The 18,400-nt window shown below is 29.8% G+C and overlaps 2 protein-coding genes across 3 annotated transcripts; both read left to right on the forward strand.

The window, feature by feature from the left end:
- The first annotated feature begins 2,352 nt into the window (after window positions 1–2,352).
- On the forward strand, window positions 2,353–8,874 carry LOC124929081 (ABC transporter B family member 4-like). Its single transcript, XM_047469349.1, has 12 exons — window positions 2,353–2,560; window positions 3,686–3,740; window positions 3,895–4,070; window positions 4,145–4,366; window positions 4,439–4,677; window positions 5,052–5,577; window positions 5,689–5,962; window positions 6,302–7,146; window positions 7,227–7,493; window positions 7,574–7,837; window positions 7,925–8,218; window positions 8,436–8,874. The coding sequence occupies exons 1-12, from the start codon at window positions 2,417–2,419 to the stop codon at window positions 8,796–8,798; spliced, it is 3,669 nt and encodes a 1,222-aa protein (XP_047325305.1). The 5' UTR covers window positions 2,353–2,416; the 3' UTR covers window positions 8,799–8,874.
- Window positions 8,875–13,326: 4,452 nt separating this feature from the next.
- LOC124929080 (proline--tRNA ligase, cytoplasmic) lies at window positions 13,327–17,764 on the forward strand. Of its 2 annotated transcripts, none has more exons than XM_047469346.1 (13): window positions 13,327–13,422; window positions 13,592–13,645; window positions 13,727–13,809; window positions 13,894–13,986; window positions 14,124–14,240; window positions 14,401–14,588; window positions 14,741–14,807; window positions 15,236–15,358; window positions 15,483–15,635; window positions 16,134–16,418; window positions 16,852–17,070; window positions 17,234–17,327; window positions 17,509–17,764. In XM_047469346.1, the coding sequence occupies exons 2-13, from the start codon at window positions 13,606–13,608 to the stop codon at window positions 17,571–17,573; spliced, it is 1,527 nt and encodes a 508-aa protein (XP_047325302.1). In that variant the 5' UTR covers window positions 13,327–13,422; window positions 13,592–13,605; the 3' UTR covers window positions 17,574–17,764. The 2 variants fall into 2 exon arrangements, with proteins under 2 accessions (XP_047325302.1, XP_047325303.1); XM_047469347.1 differs by lacking the exon at window positions 13,327–13,422 and adding an exon at window positions 13,499–13,516.
- The last annotated feature ends 636 nt before the right edge of the window (window positions 17,765–18,400 follow it).

Genomic DNA, 18,400 nt, shown 5'->3' on the forward strand with positions numbered 1-18,400 from the left:
CTTAAACAAATAATATTTTTAATTAATAATCTTTTTAATTAATTTAAAATACAAACTTCTTTTAATTTGAATATGCATACTATTTTGATCCCAAAAAATAATTATTTTTATAATTAATTTAAAATGTCAAGAGTTATTTTTATAAATTATTTAATAATATATTATTATAAAAGATTTTTCACATTCAAACCGAAGTTGAAAATTCAAACTTCGAACTTTGAACTTTCTCGGTTCGGAACAAACGTTTCGGGTAACCCAATAATCTTCATGTTTTTAACTTGCAATTTAAAAGCATCCTACTAGTTATTTAAACGATTTAGTTGATTAGTATTCATTAATATATCATATACTCAAACATGTTTAATTTCTAGTCCCATTTACATGGGAATTTCATAAATAGAGGAGGAACATTCCTCACCCAAATATCAATATATCTTTCTAAGAACACTATTAGAATTGGTAACTAATGTTATTAATGTAGGTTGAGTTAGGAAAACATATTTTTGATAAAGTTATACAATTCACCCAACTAATTAAATTTTCATGTGAATTATTAAAATCTTAGGATTTTATAAAAAAAGAACTACTTAGTTTGTAAAATTTTAAACTAATTTCACTTTTATAATTTTAAAATTTCACTAGTTTAAAATTGTTTGAATTTTACTATTTTACATAAATAGATTAAATTTATATATATACACACACACACACGATGTATTCCAAACTTTTGATCTATTTGTAATAATTGTATTCATCTTTGTTCTGGAAATATTTTACCTTTTGAATTGACTCATTTAATTATACATTTTTAATAACAATAATAATATATAACTAATAATTTTTGTAAAGTAAAACATTATGATCAAGAGTAAAATATCGATTTTACGAGTTTTCATATGACCAATTATTTGTATACTCTCGTTTTTAATTGAATCTAAGAATTTTGATTTATTAGACACAATTTTAAATTCTCCATCTTTGTTTGTGAAATAAAATAATTTTATCCACTAAATTATTTTGTATAGGCATAGTTTTTTTTTTCTAGTAAATAGATTAATGAAATGACTTTGTAAAGAAAAGAAGAAGAAGAAAGTGATTTTTCAACAACAACAACCATCATAAGAATTTTCAAATAAATAACTATTGAGAAACTTCCAAGACAGTAGATATTTTAATTAAATAAAAACTATATAGCTGATATTGACATCCATTATAGGTCGACACTGACCAACGTTTGTTTAATAATGACCAACGTTTGTTTAATACAAATTGGATTAGGTTTGCTAAGCTTTTATATTATTTTCTTAATTATTATGTAGTTTATTTTAAGCTGATATTTATTATTTCTATTAAAAAATAATGTCTATTATGCAACGTGAGTTTTGAAATTGGTCAAGTTATTTTTATTTAGCTGAAAAGTCACCTTGATTAATTTGTTACAGTATTATGTTGTTTTCTTTAGTGTTTCTATTTACCCAAATGGTAATTAATATTTGAATTTTACATAAATTTGAAAATAATAATATAATAATTCTAATATACCTAGTTTTCTTTAACAAATGTTCAATTTATTTTCATTAAAAAAATGAAAAATTAATATACTAGTTCAAGTAAAAATAAATTATACATAAGAGAAGGTTGGGAATCATTTTAACAATTTTCAAAAAAAAAACCATAATTGCAAAAAACAAACAAATTAAGTATATATTCATCGATTAGCAGAAAAAAGAAAATAAAAAATTAACATCACACAAACGCAATAAAACAAAGGAGGACATATATCAAAATCTAGCGCGCTACATATTTATTAAATTAATCAAATTAAAAAAAAATCAAATATTCATAACAAAATTTTCGTTAGAACCAATAAAAATAAATTAAAATGTGATTAGAATTGCTCTCATAAATTTTAGAGAATTAGTATTTTTCTCATTTTTATTGGTACCCATTTTGTGTAACTTTAATATAAAGATATTTAAATTAAAAGAATTAACATATTAATGTGTCAAAATCATAAATAAATAAAATCACAAAACTTAGTGAATACAATGTATTACTCATTAAACACATGTTTTTAGGCCCTAGTCTATCAATAATGGATGTCAAAGGAATCATCATTCATTTGGATAATACTTTTGACTGCTGAAGAATCAAAAGGCTAAATTTCTTGTTATCGAAGCACAATTTTATTTATTTATTTTATGATGGCCATGTCCTCCACTCTATATATATAAATCTTGTCACCCAAATATATTCATATGCAAAATAGCTCTTGAGGGAAAAAAAAGGACAAGAAATGAAAATCGAAGAAGCTACTTCTTCTAGAGGAGGTGAAGTTAGTTTGGAAACGAAAGCAGACGAGAATGGCAAAACTGTCCCATTCTTTAAGCTTTTTGCGTTCGCAGATAGAGTGGATATGTGGTTGATGATTATCGGAACAATTGGGGCTATCGGGAATGGTATTTCTTTGCCTCTAATGACTATATTGTTCGGAGAGATGATCGATTCCTTTGGACAAACTCAAAACGCTCCTGTTGATGTAGTTCGCGTCGTCTCCAAGGTTAGTAGTAACAACATTTCATTCCAAACACGCCTTTAACTCATGATCAACCATATTATAGGTAGTTTTGTTTATCAACAAGTAGACAAAAAAACATCAATATATTAAATGATAAATAGTATTGATAAATGCCCTTAACCACTCCATGATTATGGTGATTGATTTGCCAAGAGTGGAACAAAAATATTGATAAAGTTGTGTTCATTTGATAATTAGTTAAATAATTATATTGACATAATTAACTAATCTTCACTTGAATGAATAATCTGCACATTTGTAAAAAATATTAATTATTTTTTTATGCAATTTGGTGTTGTTGTTGAATTGAAAATATTATTGTTTTGACTTACACTTACTCTGCATTACTTATTTAACTAAGTATAACCAGGGCCGGCCCGGCAAGCCCCCGGGTTAGGGCAGCACACTTTCCAGGACAGCCCATTTGTATAAAATATCAAAATATTTAGTTATATTTATTGTAATTTTAAATATAAATTGTTGTAGTTTGGTGGTTCAAGATATATATTTAAAATTTTAATGTGGTTATGGGTTCAAATTTCATCAAAAATGAATTTTTTTATCAATTTTTAAAACTAGACTTAGGCAACACCGAGGATAGGGCAGCCCAAACCTCGGGCCGGCTCTGAGTATAACTATAATGAATTAAATAAATTTTAGTTACATTATCTAATAATTGAAGTGGGCAGGTCTTGATGTTGACATATTTAATATATTTTACAAGAAAAAATAATTTGAGAATAGAAACTCTGGTCTAACTAATTAATAAAGGAAAATGTTCTCCAAAAATATGTTTTATACCAATTATTTCCACGTTATTATGTTTATTAGGATATGTTTTATACAACTAGTTCAATGTTATTATGTCCCTTAAAATTATATGTTTTATACCAACTAGCTCAATGTTATTATGTCCCATTATGAAGTGTTAAGATATCACTTATTTTGTTTATAAGATAGCTTCAATTTATATAGGCCATTTTTTTCCATTAGAGAAAAGGAAAACTCAATATTTTATTAAATATTAAGAATAAAGTTTTGTAACACATCAAAATTAATACTATTTCTATTAGTTGTGTTTCGCCTCAATTTATTGTTATTTTTAAGGTATCTTTGAAGCTCGTCTACTTAGCAATTGGAGCCGGAGCGGCCGCTTTTCTTCGTGAGACAATTTCTCATATTTCCCATCTTCTTTTGAATATAAACATGGAAAACAATTCATTAAAGAAACTTGAGAAATAACATAAGCAATATTTAGCATGAGATAACCAGCACATTATTATTTATTATGTTTTTTTTCAAAAAAATCTTGGCAGAGGTGGCTTGTTGGATGGTGGCTGGAGAGCGTCAAGCCGCGAGGATAAGAAAGTTGTATTTGAAAGCCATAATGAGACAAGATATCGCCTTCTTCGATACAGAAACAAATACGGGCGAAGTTGTGGGTAGAATGTCGGGTGATACTGTTCTAATTCAAGATGCCATGGGAGAAAAGGTATACAAAAATAAAACAACAATTGATTATAATTAATTTAAGATTAATCCAATTATGTTGTAAATACTTTGTAGGTTGGGAAATTCATAAAACTAGTTTCCACATTTTTGGGAGCTTGTGTGATTGCCTTCATCAAGGGATGGCTTTTAACACTTGTAATGTTAACATGCATTCCTTTGCTTGTATTAACCGGAGGAATAATGGCTTTCGTCATGGCTAAGATGGCTTCTAGAGGTCAAACCGCGTATGGAAAAGCTGCGACTATAGTTGAACAAACAATCGGCTCCATTAGAACCGTAAGTAAAATTCTATTACATTTTCATGTTTTTATTCGTTGTTGTTTTAATGGTTCCATTTTATGATATTAGGTTGTATCATTCACGGGAGAAAAGCAAGCGATAGCTACTTACAACAAATCGCTTCGAAAAGCTTACAAATCAGGTGTTCAAGAAGGATTAGCTTCCGGTTTTGGCTTAGGTTCGGCTATGGGTATCGTATTCGGAAGCTATTCTTTGGGAGTTTGGTATGGGGCAAAGTTGATAATTGAAAGAGGGTACTCGGGAGGTGAAGTTATGAATGTAATCGTCGCTATCCTTACCGGTTCAATGTAAGAACTTTTCTATTATGTTAGATTTATAATTTTAAAGGTGGAAACTTTCTAGGACACATAATTCATGTTACACCATCTAAATAATAATGAATTTAAGAAACTAGGTTTAATAATTTAATTCATAACATATGACATATTCTAAGCCTAATATAAGCTAAGATTGACCTCTCAACTACTTTTGTACCTTATGAATTTTACAATATAGAAAACATTATTTATATGGATTTGAGACATATGGCCAATTGAAAAGACTTTACTTCATTTTTAAAATTTTTAAAAATGCCAATATACCTTTTTTTTAAATACACAACTTTGCTTTTCTTTAACAATTAATGAGTTTTTTTTGTGTTGGTGCATTGTTGTTCATTTAGGTCACTTGGGCAGGCATCTCCATGCATTAGTGCATTTGCTGCAGGTAAAGCAGCAGCATACAAGTTATTTGAGACCATTAATCGAAAACCCGAGATTGATCCATATGATCAAAAAGGGAAGAAACCCGACGATATTCGTGGCGATATTGAGTTTAAAGATGTTCACTTCAATTACCCGGCAAGGCCAAACGAGCCAATTTTTAGCGGATTCTCACTTGAAATCCCTAATAGTACAACTGCAGCTTTGGTCGGACAAAGTGGAAGCGGTAAATCAACGGTGATTAGCCTACTAGAGAGATTTTACGATCCGACGGCTGGCGAGGTTCTTATTGACGGGATAAATCTTAAAGAATTTCAACTTAAATGGATTAGGCAAAGGATTGGTCTTGTTAGCCAAGAACCAATTCTCTTCACATCTAGTATCAAAGATAATATTGCATATGGCAAGGAAAACGCGACCATAGAAGAGATAAGAGCAGCCGCGGAATTGGCCAACGCCGCCAAGTTTATCGACAAATTACCAAAGGTAACCAATTGATGTTGTTTTATTTGAAAATAATTTGGATTATTTAAAAATGTTTGATGTAGGGTTATTTATTTAAATTTTAGTTACTAAAATGTTTGGGAATTAAAACAGGGCATTGACACTATGGTTGGTGAGCATGGAACTGCCTTGTCTGGTGGGCAAAAACAGAGAATTGCGATAGCAAGAGCGATATTAAAAAACCCTAGAATATTACTTCTCGACGAAGCAACAAGTGCACTTGATGCGGAATCAGAAAGAGTCGTTCAAGAGGCTCTAGATAGAATAATGACTGACAGAACAACAATCATCGTTGCTCATCGTTTGACAACAGTGAGAAACGCTAACATGATTGCTGTCATTCATCGAGGAAAGATCGTCGAAAAAGGTAAAAATAAAATCTGAAAAATATACCATTTCTTAGTAGTAAATTTGATCAACCTTATATGAATGACATTTAGGATTAATTGGACCACGATAAACAAATTAAAAAGAAATCCAATGATTTTTCTATTTGATTGCATAACTTCATGCAATTTATTATTTTAGCTGATTATATATTGGTTCTATTATATATAAATACCCTTAACCGGGCTACTTATAATACTATAGCTTACTAATATTTTAACAAATAAATGTTGTGAACATAATGAATATAGATTATTATTAGTTTTTTTACCATATTTTAATTAATAATATATTGTTTGGTGTTATTTATTTATATCAGGGTCACATTCTGAACTGCTAATAGATCCTGAAGGAGCTTATTCCCAATTAATAAAACTTCAAGAAGTAAACAAAGAATCTATTTACGACGGACAAATCTCAAGCCGAAAAACGTCGCTAATAAGAAGAAGTAACAGCAACAATATCAGCAGCCGACACTTGTCTTTGTCGCACTCATTCGGTCTTCCCGTCGGATTTAACGTTCCCGAATCAACCCTACCAGAACCAGAACCAGAACCAGAACCAGAAAAACAACCACAAAATCCCCAACCGGTCCCTTTTACCCGGCTGATTCGTCTCAACAAACCCGAAATCCCGGTCCTATTGGGTGGAACCCTAGCCGCAATCATCAACGGTTCAATCTTACCCATTTACGGTTTACTAATTTCTAGCGTGATAAAGTCGTTTTTCGAGCCTCCAAACGAGTTAAAGAAGGATTCAAGATTTTGGGCAATCATGTTTGCAATCCTTGGACTTGCAACTTTCGTGGCTTATCCAACAAGAACATATTTATTCTCTATAGCGGGTAATAAGTTGATCAAGAGAATTAGAAAATTATGTTTTAAAAAAGTGGTTAGCATGGAAGTGAGTTGGTTTGATCATCCGGAGAACTCTAGTGGTGTTATTGGGGCAAGGCTTTCAACGGATGCAGCCACGATTAGAGCTTTGGTTGGAGACACTCTAGCTCAGATCGTTCAAGATTCTTCATCAGCCATAGCGGGTTTGATTATCGCGTTTCTAGCAAGTTGGCAATTGTCACTCATAATTCTAGGGTTACTTCCTTTAATTGCCGCAAATGGATTTGTTCAAGTTAAGTTCATGAAAGGTTTTTCGGCCGATGCAAAGGTAACGAGTCATGCATGCATGATATGAATTGTCACGAGTTAACTATAAATAAAATAACCAAACTCCCACAAATCTTGTAGGCAATGTATGAACAAGCGAGCCAAGTTGCAACCGACGCGGTGGGGAGTATAAGAACCGTGGCATCTTATAGTGCCGAGGAGAAGATAATGGAAATGTACGAGGAAAGGTGTAAAGGGCCGGTGAAGAATGGGATAAGACAAGGTTTAGTAAGCGGGGCAGGTTTCGGGCTTTCTTTTATGTTACTCTATTTGGTCTATTCTCTAAGCTTTTATGCGGGTGCACGTTTAATAGAAGATGGCAAAATAACATTTGGAGATGTATTTAGAGTGAGTATATATATTATTGTCGTTTTGGTTAAACGACTTTCTATGCCATTTTATGACCTAAACCCTAATTTTGCATGTAGGTTTTCTTCGCATTAACGATGGCAGCCATGGGTCTTTCTCAATCGAGTAGTCTAGCACCCGATTCTAGCAAAGCTAAGACGGCGGTGGCTTCCATATTTGAAATGCTTGATCGGAAATCAAAGATCGATGCTAGTGATGAGTCGGGTATAGTCCTAGATGATGTCAAAGGCGATATTGAACTACAACACATTAGCTTTAAGTACCCAACTAGACATGACATTGAGATTTTCCGTGACCTTAACTTAACCATTCGTAGTGGAAAGGTATATGGTTTCTTTATCTTTTATTTTTTTTTCTTGTCCTTAAATCTATTAACATTGGTGACTAAATACTCGGGTGCTTGTTTATAGACGCTGGCTTTGGTTGGAGAAAGTGGATGTGGGAAGTCGACTGTAATCGCGTTGTTGGAAAGATTCTATGACCCGGATTCCGGTCTTATTACACTCGATGGAGTTGATATCCAAAGGTTGAAGTTAAAATGGTTGAGGCAACAAATGGGACTCGTGGGCCAAGAACCGGTCTTGTTCAACGAGACAATACGTGCCAACATTGCTTACGGTAAAGGAGGAGATGCAACCGAGGCTGAGATCATCTCGGCATCTCAATTGGCAAATGCGCACACATTCATTAGCGGATTAAACCAGGTATGTAGTTGCAAATAATCAAATTAGGGTTTGTTCACTCTTGTGTTATATGAGGAAAAAAAGTTTATTATCAGAAAGGTGATAGGTATTTTAGTATTTTTTTTTTTGTTGTTGTTGATGTTTATGATTAATCTCAAACAACTTAAACCTAACGAGGCGAAAGAATCTGTTGAAATATTTTAACGTAATTACTTGTATTTGTTATACGTCTATGAAGGGATACGACACGATGGTGGGGGAAAGAGGAGTGCAAATGTCCGGGGGACAAAAACAAAGAGTGGCAATAGCTCGAGCCATAGTTAAGAACCCTAAGATATTGTTACTAGACGAGGCCACAAGTGCCCTCGATGCAGAATCGGAGAGGGTAGTTCAAGATGCACTAGAGCGTGTGATGGTGAACCGAACCACAGTGGTGGTGGCTCATCGTTTGACAACAATTAAGAATGCGGATGTGATCGCAGTGGTGAAGAACGGGGTCATCGTGGAAAAGGGTCGACACGAGAAGCTTATCAATATCAAAGATGGTTTCTATGCTTCTTTGGTGGCATTGCATATGAGTGCTTCATCATCAAAATCATGAAGTTATTGGTTGAAAGCACTACCCTTTGTTATGGATTGCTCTCTTTTTAATTGGATCGTTTGAGTATGTATTTTGAATCAAATTAATGTGGAGTCCTTATCATAATTTAGTAGTGGTTATTGTGTATTAAGATCATTAAGTGCCTTTTTGTAATTTATATTTATTTGTGTGTGGTTTGATTATCTAAATATTCATATTATTGGTGTTTCATACTTTTAGTATCAATGTTTATAAATGTTATTTTAGGAGATCATTGAGCTAGATCAAGCATTATATAGTCAAAGATATGATTAAATGTATTTTAATTACTTAAATGATATATATCAGTGATATGTAATATTGTTTATCATATATATATTTTAATTGTTTTTCACAAAATATAATCAAATGAATTCAATGATCATATGAATTTATAAACTTTTTATTTTTTTTTTTTAATTTCCATAAAGGGGACCTTTAATTAAAGAGAAATGATTAGGTGAGGAAATTTGGTGAGGGAATGACTTGGCATAATCTTATTTTATTCGCTGAAAAAATCAAATAATTTATCTATTTTCTCTTTTTCCTCCCACTTTTACATTTCCAACCAATGAAGGTGATACCAAGTCATTCCCTCACCAAATTCTCTCACGAAATTCTCTCTCTCTATCACTCCTCTTAATTAAATAATGAACGAAATAATTGTTATGGATTTTTGTCAATGAAGTTATATTATAAAATTTGTAAAACCCTATTTAGAGTTTTCTGTCTCTCAAGTCTTTTTTTTATGCAAACATAAATAAGTTATAATAAGTTTCTAAACACTTTATTTGAATTTTTGTTACCTCCTGAACAAGTATTTGACCGGGCCAACTCTGCTATGGACAAAGGAAAAATCAGAATACTATATTTATAAGATTACTATAATATAATATTCGTATGATTTAATTGATATTAATATTTTTTTGTGCTATAATCAAAAATTTGGAATTAGGGTGAAGTAGGTCTAGAAATGAATCAAACGAGCTGCTCGGTCAAAGCTTGACTTGACTTTAACTTTGACAAAAATCGAGTCGAGTTGGCTCGTTTAATATTCGAGTCGAGCTCAAGATATAATACTTGTTCGATGACATGTCAAGCTTTTTTGAACATGATAAAAAAACAGTATATTTATTTTAATATTAAAACCTATAATTTAAAATAAATATTTATTTTTACAAATATTTAAAAATTTAATTTTAGTTCAAATTTTCGAGTCGAACCAAGCTGGTAATAAATTGTTGAGTCGAGTTAAGTTCAAATTTATAAACTCGTTTGAGCTCGAGTTCAAGTCGAGCTAATAAATACGTAATCGAGTTGAACTCGAACTCAAACCGGCTTGAGCTCGGTTCGACTCGCTTGCATCCTATGGTGAACTTGCATATGTTTGAATGGGCTTACAAATATTTTGGGCTGGATTGATTAAAAATAACCTAAGTAAATATTTTATTAAATAATGAATTGAATTAAATATATATATATATATATATATATATATATATATATATATATATATATATATATATATATATATATATATATATATTTACTTGAGCCACCACATTCTTAATGTAATGTAAATTCGTCTTTGACTGTAATGTCATAATTTTCATTTAAATTTAACATTTAATTCGTTCTAAATGTTCAACATATTTATATATATTAACATTATTACTCTATAACACACTCATTTATATACAAAAAAATCTCACATGATCGAATTGATACGGGTCAGAAAGAAAATAGGATGAAATATTTTTTCTAAAAATATGAACCAAAAATAAATAAAAACAACTTTCTTTGATATATAATTAAAGCTAATAGTGTTGTTAAGATGTCATGTTTGACACATAAATAATAAAGTCTGAATTGTATTTTCAGGCAAAAAAATAAAATAAAATTTGAACTACGGTATATTTTACAAATAATTTTATTAATCTCTGATGTTAAGTCATTATTTCATAACATTTCTTGCCACGAACATTAATTAACTTATTGAGATTGAATCAAGGTTTTTTTTACTCCAGGCACAAGCATGTTATTTATTTTAAAATAATTAATAAAAAACAAAGAGAGTTGACTTATATATATGATTTAAATAGGTTCTTGGGAATTGGGATTATGATTTGGTTATTTATTTTAACTACATCATTGTATTATTTAAATAATTTATTTGATTAGAAGATATAAAAAGATGGGTTATTGGGTAAAAAGATTTGAAAAGTCTTATTAATTATATAGTAAAAGAATAATTAAAATAAAATAAAAATAGAAGGTATTTAATTTATAAATTGATTAATAATGGGATAATTGATTTTTCTTAAGATTATTTAAATATTATATATATATATATATTAAAATGTAAGTAATTCAATAATTTATTTGTAAATATATAATTATTTTATTGAAATACATATAATTTTAAACTGCAAATTATATACATATATTAATTATATATATTTAATTAGGAAATCAAATGTAGATTAATGTGTTCTTAATTAGTATAAAATGAAATAGAAAAAATATTAATGATAATTTTATTAAAAAAATAATGCAAATCATTGTAACTGGTTATTAAATCAGAGCCATTAGCTCATCTCATTGATAAATATTATATGTGACAACGAAGATTTACATGCAATATGAAATGGAATTTAAGATGTTTATAATGAATTAATCTTGAAGAATTTGTTTTATTTTAAAAAATAGAGTTTATTCAATTTAAAATATTTTTAATAAATTATGTTTTCTGCATAATATGATTAAAAAAAATGTGAGAATGATTAGTGATTACCTAGATTTTGTATTTTAATTTATATACAAATTTTGTTATTACTTATGTTATGTTGATGCTTAATTTTCAAAGTGTTCGAATTGTCGGGTTAAGAGCTATGATTAATTTGGATATATGAGAGTAATTTGATATTTGAGTCAGATTATGGGTTGACCCGCTCATAAACTTAAAACGGTTATGCATGTTTCGAACTTGCAACCTAACAAAAACAAGTACAAGTCTTTAACCAAGTGTGATTGGTACGTGATTTGCTGAGGATATGGGTGAACAAACGGGTAAAACCGATTCGTTTTGTCCGATCCGAATTAAATCAAAACTAAATTAATCTAATCCATAATCCAAATTATTTTATTAATTAATATGGATCTCGATACGGATTGGATTGAATATATATATATTATATTTATTTTATTTTATTGTTTTTTTTAAATGTGAACTTGAAATTATTTAATAATATTTTTTTTTATAATTAATTGATTTATTTTATTTGTATTTAATTAAAAAATAAAAAAGAATTAAGTATATTATATATTATATATTATATATTATATATTATCTATTATATATTTAAATTTAAATTATTTTGGATTGGATTATTCAAATTAAATCTTAGTTAAACTAAATCTAAAGTTAATTTCATCCGAATTTAATTCAAACCGAAATAATTAATTAAATTTTGTAATTTGGATTCGGTTCGGATTAATCCGTTAAATGTTCGAGATAATCTCATTTAATATTTTCTTATATAATTACTTAATTTTGATTTATTTTATTATTTTTATTAAATTTTAATGTTATAATTAAAAAATTAGAATCTAAAAAAAAATGTTGACTAGTGAATCGAAAATAAGTTTAAAATATATTATATTAAATTGAAATTTAAAGAAATACAAATTAAAATATATTTTTATTTTGATAGTTTGGATAATTTGGATAATTTTAATCTAATCCAAATTTAATCCAATCAAATCAAACTCAATCCAATTCGAAATATCCAATTCGAATTAGTATTTCAGATTCGGATCGGATTAGATTTCAGATTAATCCATACAATACTCAGCTCTAGCCGATGGATAATAGGTCAGTAACAATTGAAAGTAGTTTAAAAATACAAATAAAATATTTTATTCACCAAAGTGTGAGGTCACAATACTAAATATTAAAAAATATGAATTAGATATTTGATAAATTAAAGTGAAAATTGTAACCAAAGTGAAAATTATTTTACCGAAGTGAATAAAATGTGAAATGAGAGTATTTATTTTTATTTTAATATATTATTTGTAATTTAGAACTTGAAACCTTTATTACATATTATATATATATATATATATATATATATATATATTTTTATATTTACTCAAAACTAGTTTTCTAACAAATAAAAATTTTGTTATTAGATATAGTATAAATATAGATGATATATTCTAGTTTTTATAGAAAAAATATTAATTTTTATTTTAAAATAAAAATTATAATAAATATAAAAGAAAGTAATAACAATAAAAAATATTAAAATTTCTATAATTTAAACATTTTTCTATTAATCATTTTGTAAAGTGAAGAAGGAAAGAAAATAGTATGAATTGTTATTATTCATTGTAAAAAATTGCAAAAAAAAAAAAAAATATGAAAACTTTACTTAAAAAAACACAAAATTATGAATTATATATTACAAATAATTATTAGCAAAATAAATAAAGAAAGAAAACCCTAATTTTAGGTTGCTTGTAAAAGTCGCCGGCTTGTCTCTCTATCTTTCCAAGTTTGATTCCAGCGGCCTTGCGATCTCTCTCTCTCTTTATCTCTCGTGTAATTCTTCTTCATCCTTTATCCCTTCACGTTTATCATTTCTCTGTGTAATTTGATTATTTGTTTTGCTAATTAGCTGATATAGTAAACCCAGGTTAAGATCTGACTGAAGTTTTAACTTGATGATTGCTTCTAGTTTTTGCCATTGATTGATTATCTGTTGTTTCAGGTTAAAGGCTCCAAATGGCTGGAGAAAAGAATCCCAAAGCCAGCGGTGGTGGAAGTAAGTGTATTTCGAATTACATGTTCTGAGTGGATGGATTCATGTGATTTTCTTGAGCTATATCATTATAACTGTTTGCAGGAAAGAAGAAGGAAGTGAAGAAAGAGACTGGGTTAGGTCTCACTTACAAAAAAGATGAAAATTTTGGGGAGTGGTATTCTGAGGTATGTGCTAGTATCTAGTTCATAGGGTTTAGTATAGTCTATGTGGGCTTTCACCTGATTTAATCTATCTTATGGGATTGTTAGGTTGTTGTCAGTGGTGAACTTATTGAGTATTATGACATTTCTGGATGTTACATCTTGAGGCCATGGACTATGTCTATTTGGGAGATAATGCAAGTAAGTTTATGAATTTTCATAATTTTATAGGTTTTTTATGATTATTTTCTCAATCTCCATTACATGACTCTGTAGGGTGTTTTCTGTTTTCAGCATCGGTTTTGGATTTCTTTATATACTAAGAAGTGTCTGTGTAGGCCTTTTTTGATGCAGAAATTAAGAAGTTGAAGGTGAAGAACTGTTATTTTCCTCTGTTTGTCTCTCCTGGTGTACTACAAAAGGAGAAGGATCACATTGAAGGTTTTGCTCCTGAGGTGAAAATTCAACTTGAATCATCTATTACCCTAATGCCATCTTCATTGGAATTTATTTCTAATGAAAAAATATACATTATTTACTTTTAACATGTCATATGAATGGAACAAAGAGGTAGTTCTGTTTACGATACATCACTAAAAATGGACAATTTCTCAGGTTGCTTGGGTAACAAAGTCAGGGCAGTCTGAATTGGAAGTTCCTATTGCTATTCGTCCTACAAGTGAAACTGTCATGTATCCTTACTATTCCAAATGGATAAGAGGCCACAGGGATTTACCATTGAAACTCAACCAGTGGTGCAATGTTGTTCGATGGGAGTTCAGCAATCCCACTCCTTTTATCAGGTAGTTTAAAACGGAGTTATTTTCTATAGTTGCAAGCATATTATTAAATGTTGTTTCTGATGATGTACTTATAAGTTAAAAACATATAGGTTTCATTATTTTCTCCCTCAATGGAATATGCTTTATTTCTTATAGCTTGTAAATTGTGGCAGGAGCCGAGAGTTTCTGTGGCAAGAGGGGCATACAGCATTTGCAACAAAGGAGGAGGCAGATACAGAGGTATATAATGATAGGGATAGTACTGGCCCATCTGGAAACACTCTATGGAGCTGGATCTTGGTTTTGGATGAGAAAATGTCAACAAATTTATGAATATATGGCTAATTAAGTTATATTCTAGAACTTTCTCTCATCTAAGAAAATTTATCTGACGTTTTCTCGACCAAACCTAGACCGATCCAGTACCAGAAAGTGTTTACAAATAGGCGTATCTACATGTTCTTTTCCAATTTGTTACAGTTGAGAATTTAATTGAGCCGTTGGTTTGTGGAGATGTGAACTAGAATAGGACCTTTGTACATTCCTTATATGACAGGCCAATTTGATATTGATATTTACCTGTGCATATTTTTGTTGTTATATTTCATTTTATCCACTAGTTTAATGTATGAATTGTTGTGAGGTTAACTATTTAATGTGTATTTCAGGTTCTTGATATACTTGAACTATACAGACGTATTTACGAGGAGTTCTTGGCCATTCCTGTTATAAAGGGCAAGAAAAGTGAACATGAGAAATTTGCTGGTGGACTTTATACAACCAGTGTTGAGGTATGTATCCTTATGAATGCCCTGTTCAGCCATTAAACTTGTTTCAGAAACTGCTTGAGTTTAACTCGGGCTTCAATTTTAAACATTTTTTTAAAAATTTCTTCTTTGTTGTCCCTTTTTGCAGGCTTTCGTCCCACACACTGGCCGTGGTGTCCAAGGAGCAACTTCACACTGTCTGGGCCAAAATTTTGCAAAAATGTTTGAGATAAACTTTGAAAATGATAAGGGAGAGAAGGCTATGGCCTGGCAAAATTCATGGGCCTACAGTACTCGAACGGTAAACTAAGGATGTCCTCCTTTCTTTATGATTTCCCTCCTGTGCTGGCATGTTTGTAATTTTCATTAGTAAGGTAGGAAAATGGCTAATTTCAGGTAATTCTTAGAGCTTGTCTGATCTCGGGGTTATATCGAAATAATCTTTTTTTTTGGAAAAATCTTGTTTGTTGAAAAGTAGATTATTTGGGTTAAATGAATAAAATCCTGTTTGATAATTTTATGATTTGAATGATTGAAGTAATTGATGATGGAATTTTAGTTTATTTAGATTTAATTCAAATAATCCATATCAAATAAGTCCTTGTACCTCTCTGATCTTGTTTGTTCTTCTTCTATGCACTAAATAACCTAATCTCCTGAAAATCACATGCTCTTGAGATTCTCTTGATTGTCCTATTTGGAATCACTAGTTTCATGTTTTAGTTAAAAAACAATTTAAAACATTTACATCAGTTAAATTAAGCAGTCACATAAGCTGTCTTTATCTTATTACCAACAGATAGGAGTTATGGTGATGGTTCATGGGGATGACAAGGGTTTGGTTTTGCCTCCAAAAGTAGCAGCAATTCAAGTTATTGTGATTCCTGTGCCTTACAAGGATGCTGATACTCAAGGAATCTATGATGCTTGTGAATCCACCCTGAAATCCTTGACTGAAGCAGGTTTTCGTGTTGAAACAGACTTCCGAGATAACTATTCTCCCGGTTGGAAGTATTCACATTGGGAAATGAAAGGTGTTCCTCTCAGAATCGAAATAGGACCAAAAGATCTTGCTAATCAACAGGTAATAGAAATCATCTTGGTTTGATAACAATTTTTTTAGTTACTAGAAGCTTTTACCTTAAGAGAATGGACCCCATACTAATATTGTATTAAAATCATATCAAAAATATTTTATGCAAAGTAACATACAATCACTTGATGTTGTATCATGTTTTAATGACATATATATATATATACACCTAATAAAACTCTAATCACTTGATGTCGTATCATGTTTTTATGTAAAATTATCAATAGTATAACATAGCTAGTGAGGGAAGATTATAATGTAACCAAGAGTTTTATGCTGAATTATATATTATTTTTAAGAAAGCAAATTCCCAGATGAACTATTAACCTTTGAGGCTATTATGCATAAGATATATTATGTAGATTATATATATGTTTTATTCATTTAATTTGTAATGATTTTGTTAATTTTGGTGGTTAATTAGGTGCGTGTAGTTCGCCGTGACAATGCTGCAAAAATTGATATTCCAATGAGCTCTTTGGTTGAACAAGTTGGAGAAATATTGGCTAATGTCCATACTAGCCTATTTGATGCTGCAAAACAGAAGCGAGACACATGCATTGAGACAATAAAAACTTGGGATGAATTTATTGAAGCATTGGGCAAGAAGAAAATGATATTGGCTCCTTGGTGTGATGAAGAGGTATGGATTTATTCTTCCCGACTTATAAATATCATGATCTTTATGCTTTACTCAAATATATTTAAAATATTAAACCACTTGTAAGATCAAGATATATAAGCACTTTTCTATAAACTTTGACCTTATTTGTAAGCCAAATTTGGTATTCCTAATGTTGTACCAGGAGGTGGAAAAGGATGTAAAAGCTAGGACAAAGGGAGAGATGGGAGCCGCAAAGTCTCTTTGTTCTCCATTTGAGCAGCCTGAACTAGAAGAAGGTACTGTATATATATCAGAAACTTAGGCCATGTTTGATGTTGGTTATTTAAGATTAATTTCAAATAACCCACCATCTAAATCTACATTACCCATCTAATCATTCAAATTACCAATCAAATTATGAATGTTTTTTATACCCTTACATCCTTATTTACGTCAATTTTTTTGTTACTTTGGTAGGTACTGTGTGTTTCGCATCGGGTAAGCCAGCAAAGAAGTGGACATATTGGGGAAGGAGTTACTAGTTGTCCTCAAGAATTGAAATTTTGTGTCAAATGGACAACAGACATTACATGAAGTTGCATCTTTATTTGTTATTTTTGTTTACATACAGGAACTGTTGTGTGGTAATTCTCAAATTGTTCGAGTCCAACAATGTAAACCATACTGCTTTCTTTTCTGCTTTTTTAAGACAATTTCAGTTTTTAAGTCTGAATTTTAGTTGACATAAAATAATTTATTAAACAGTTAAATTAAATGATTCTACATTAAACTTTACTTTATTTACTTTAGAGCACTCTCCTAAAATATATATTAATTTCGGAAGTTTGGGCAATATCCCAGAGTTGACAAGATATAGGATATTTAGAAAATGAGTATGAAAACTAAACAAAATTTTCTAAAACTTCAATTTAGAAAATGTTAAGAACATATTTTATCTACCTCAAAATATGTAAGTGATAATGCATTTACTTAACTTTAATAATTGCTAACCCAATTAGGATTACACTTTATAATAACATTATATTTGTTAGAAAATTATATTGTTACATGAACTCGTTAGACTTTTTTTAGAAAAATATATACGAATTAACCGAATTTATTTCCGAATCAACTGATCTATTTGTATATAGGGTTAGTTTTTGGTGAAAAACTCAAATTGAAACGACCCATGAACCCGTATAGTTATTCTCTTTCATTTAACTTAAATCGTTTTCGGTGTAAATTAAATCTATGATTATTATTTTCTTAGACACGGATATCTTGTTATTTGAATTATACTGTTGATTTTTTTTTTAAAATGATTGAAATGGTTCAAACCAAAATTCCTAGTCTAAACTTATTTATATAT

Source organism: Impatiens glandulifera, chromosome 3 (genome assembly GCF_907164915.1).
Source record: "Impatiens glandulifera chromosome 3, dImpGla2.1, whole genome shotgun sequence".
Taxonomy (NCBI): domain Eukaryota; kingdom Viridiplantae; phylum Streptophyta; class Magnoliopsida; order Ericales; family Balsaminaceae; genus Impatiens; species Impatiens glandulifera.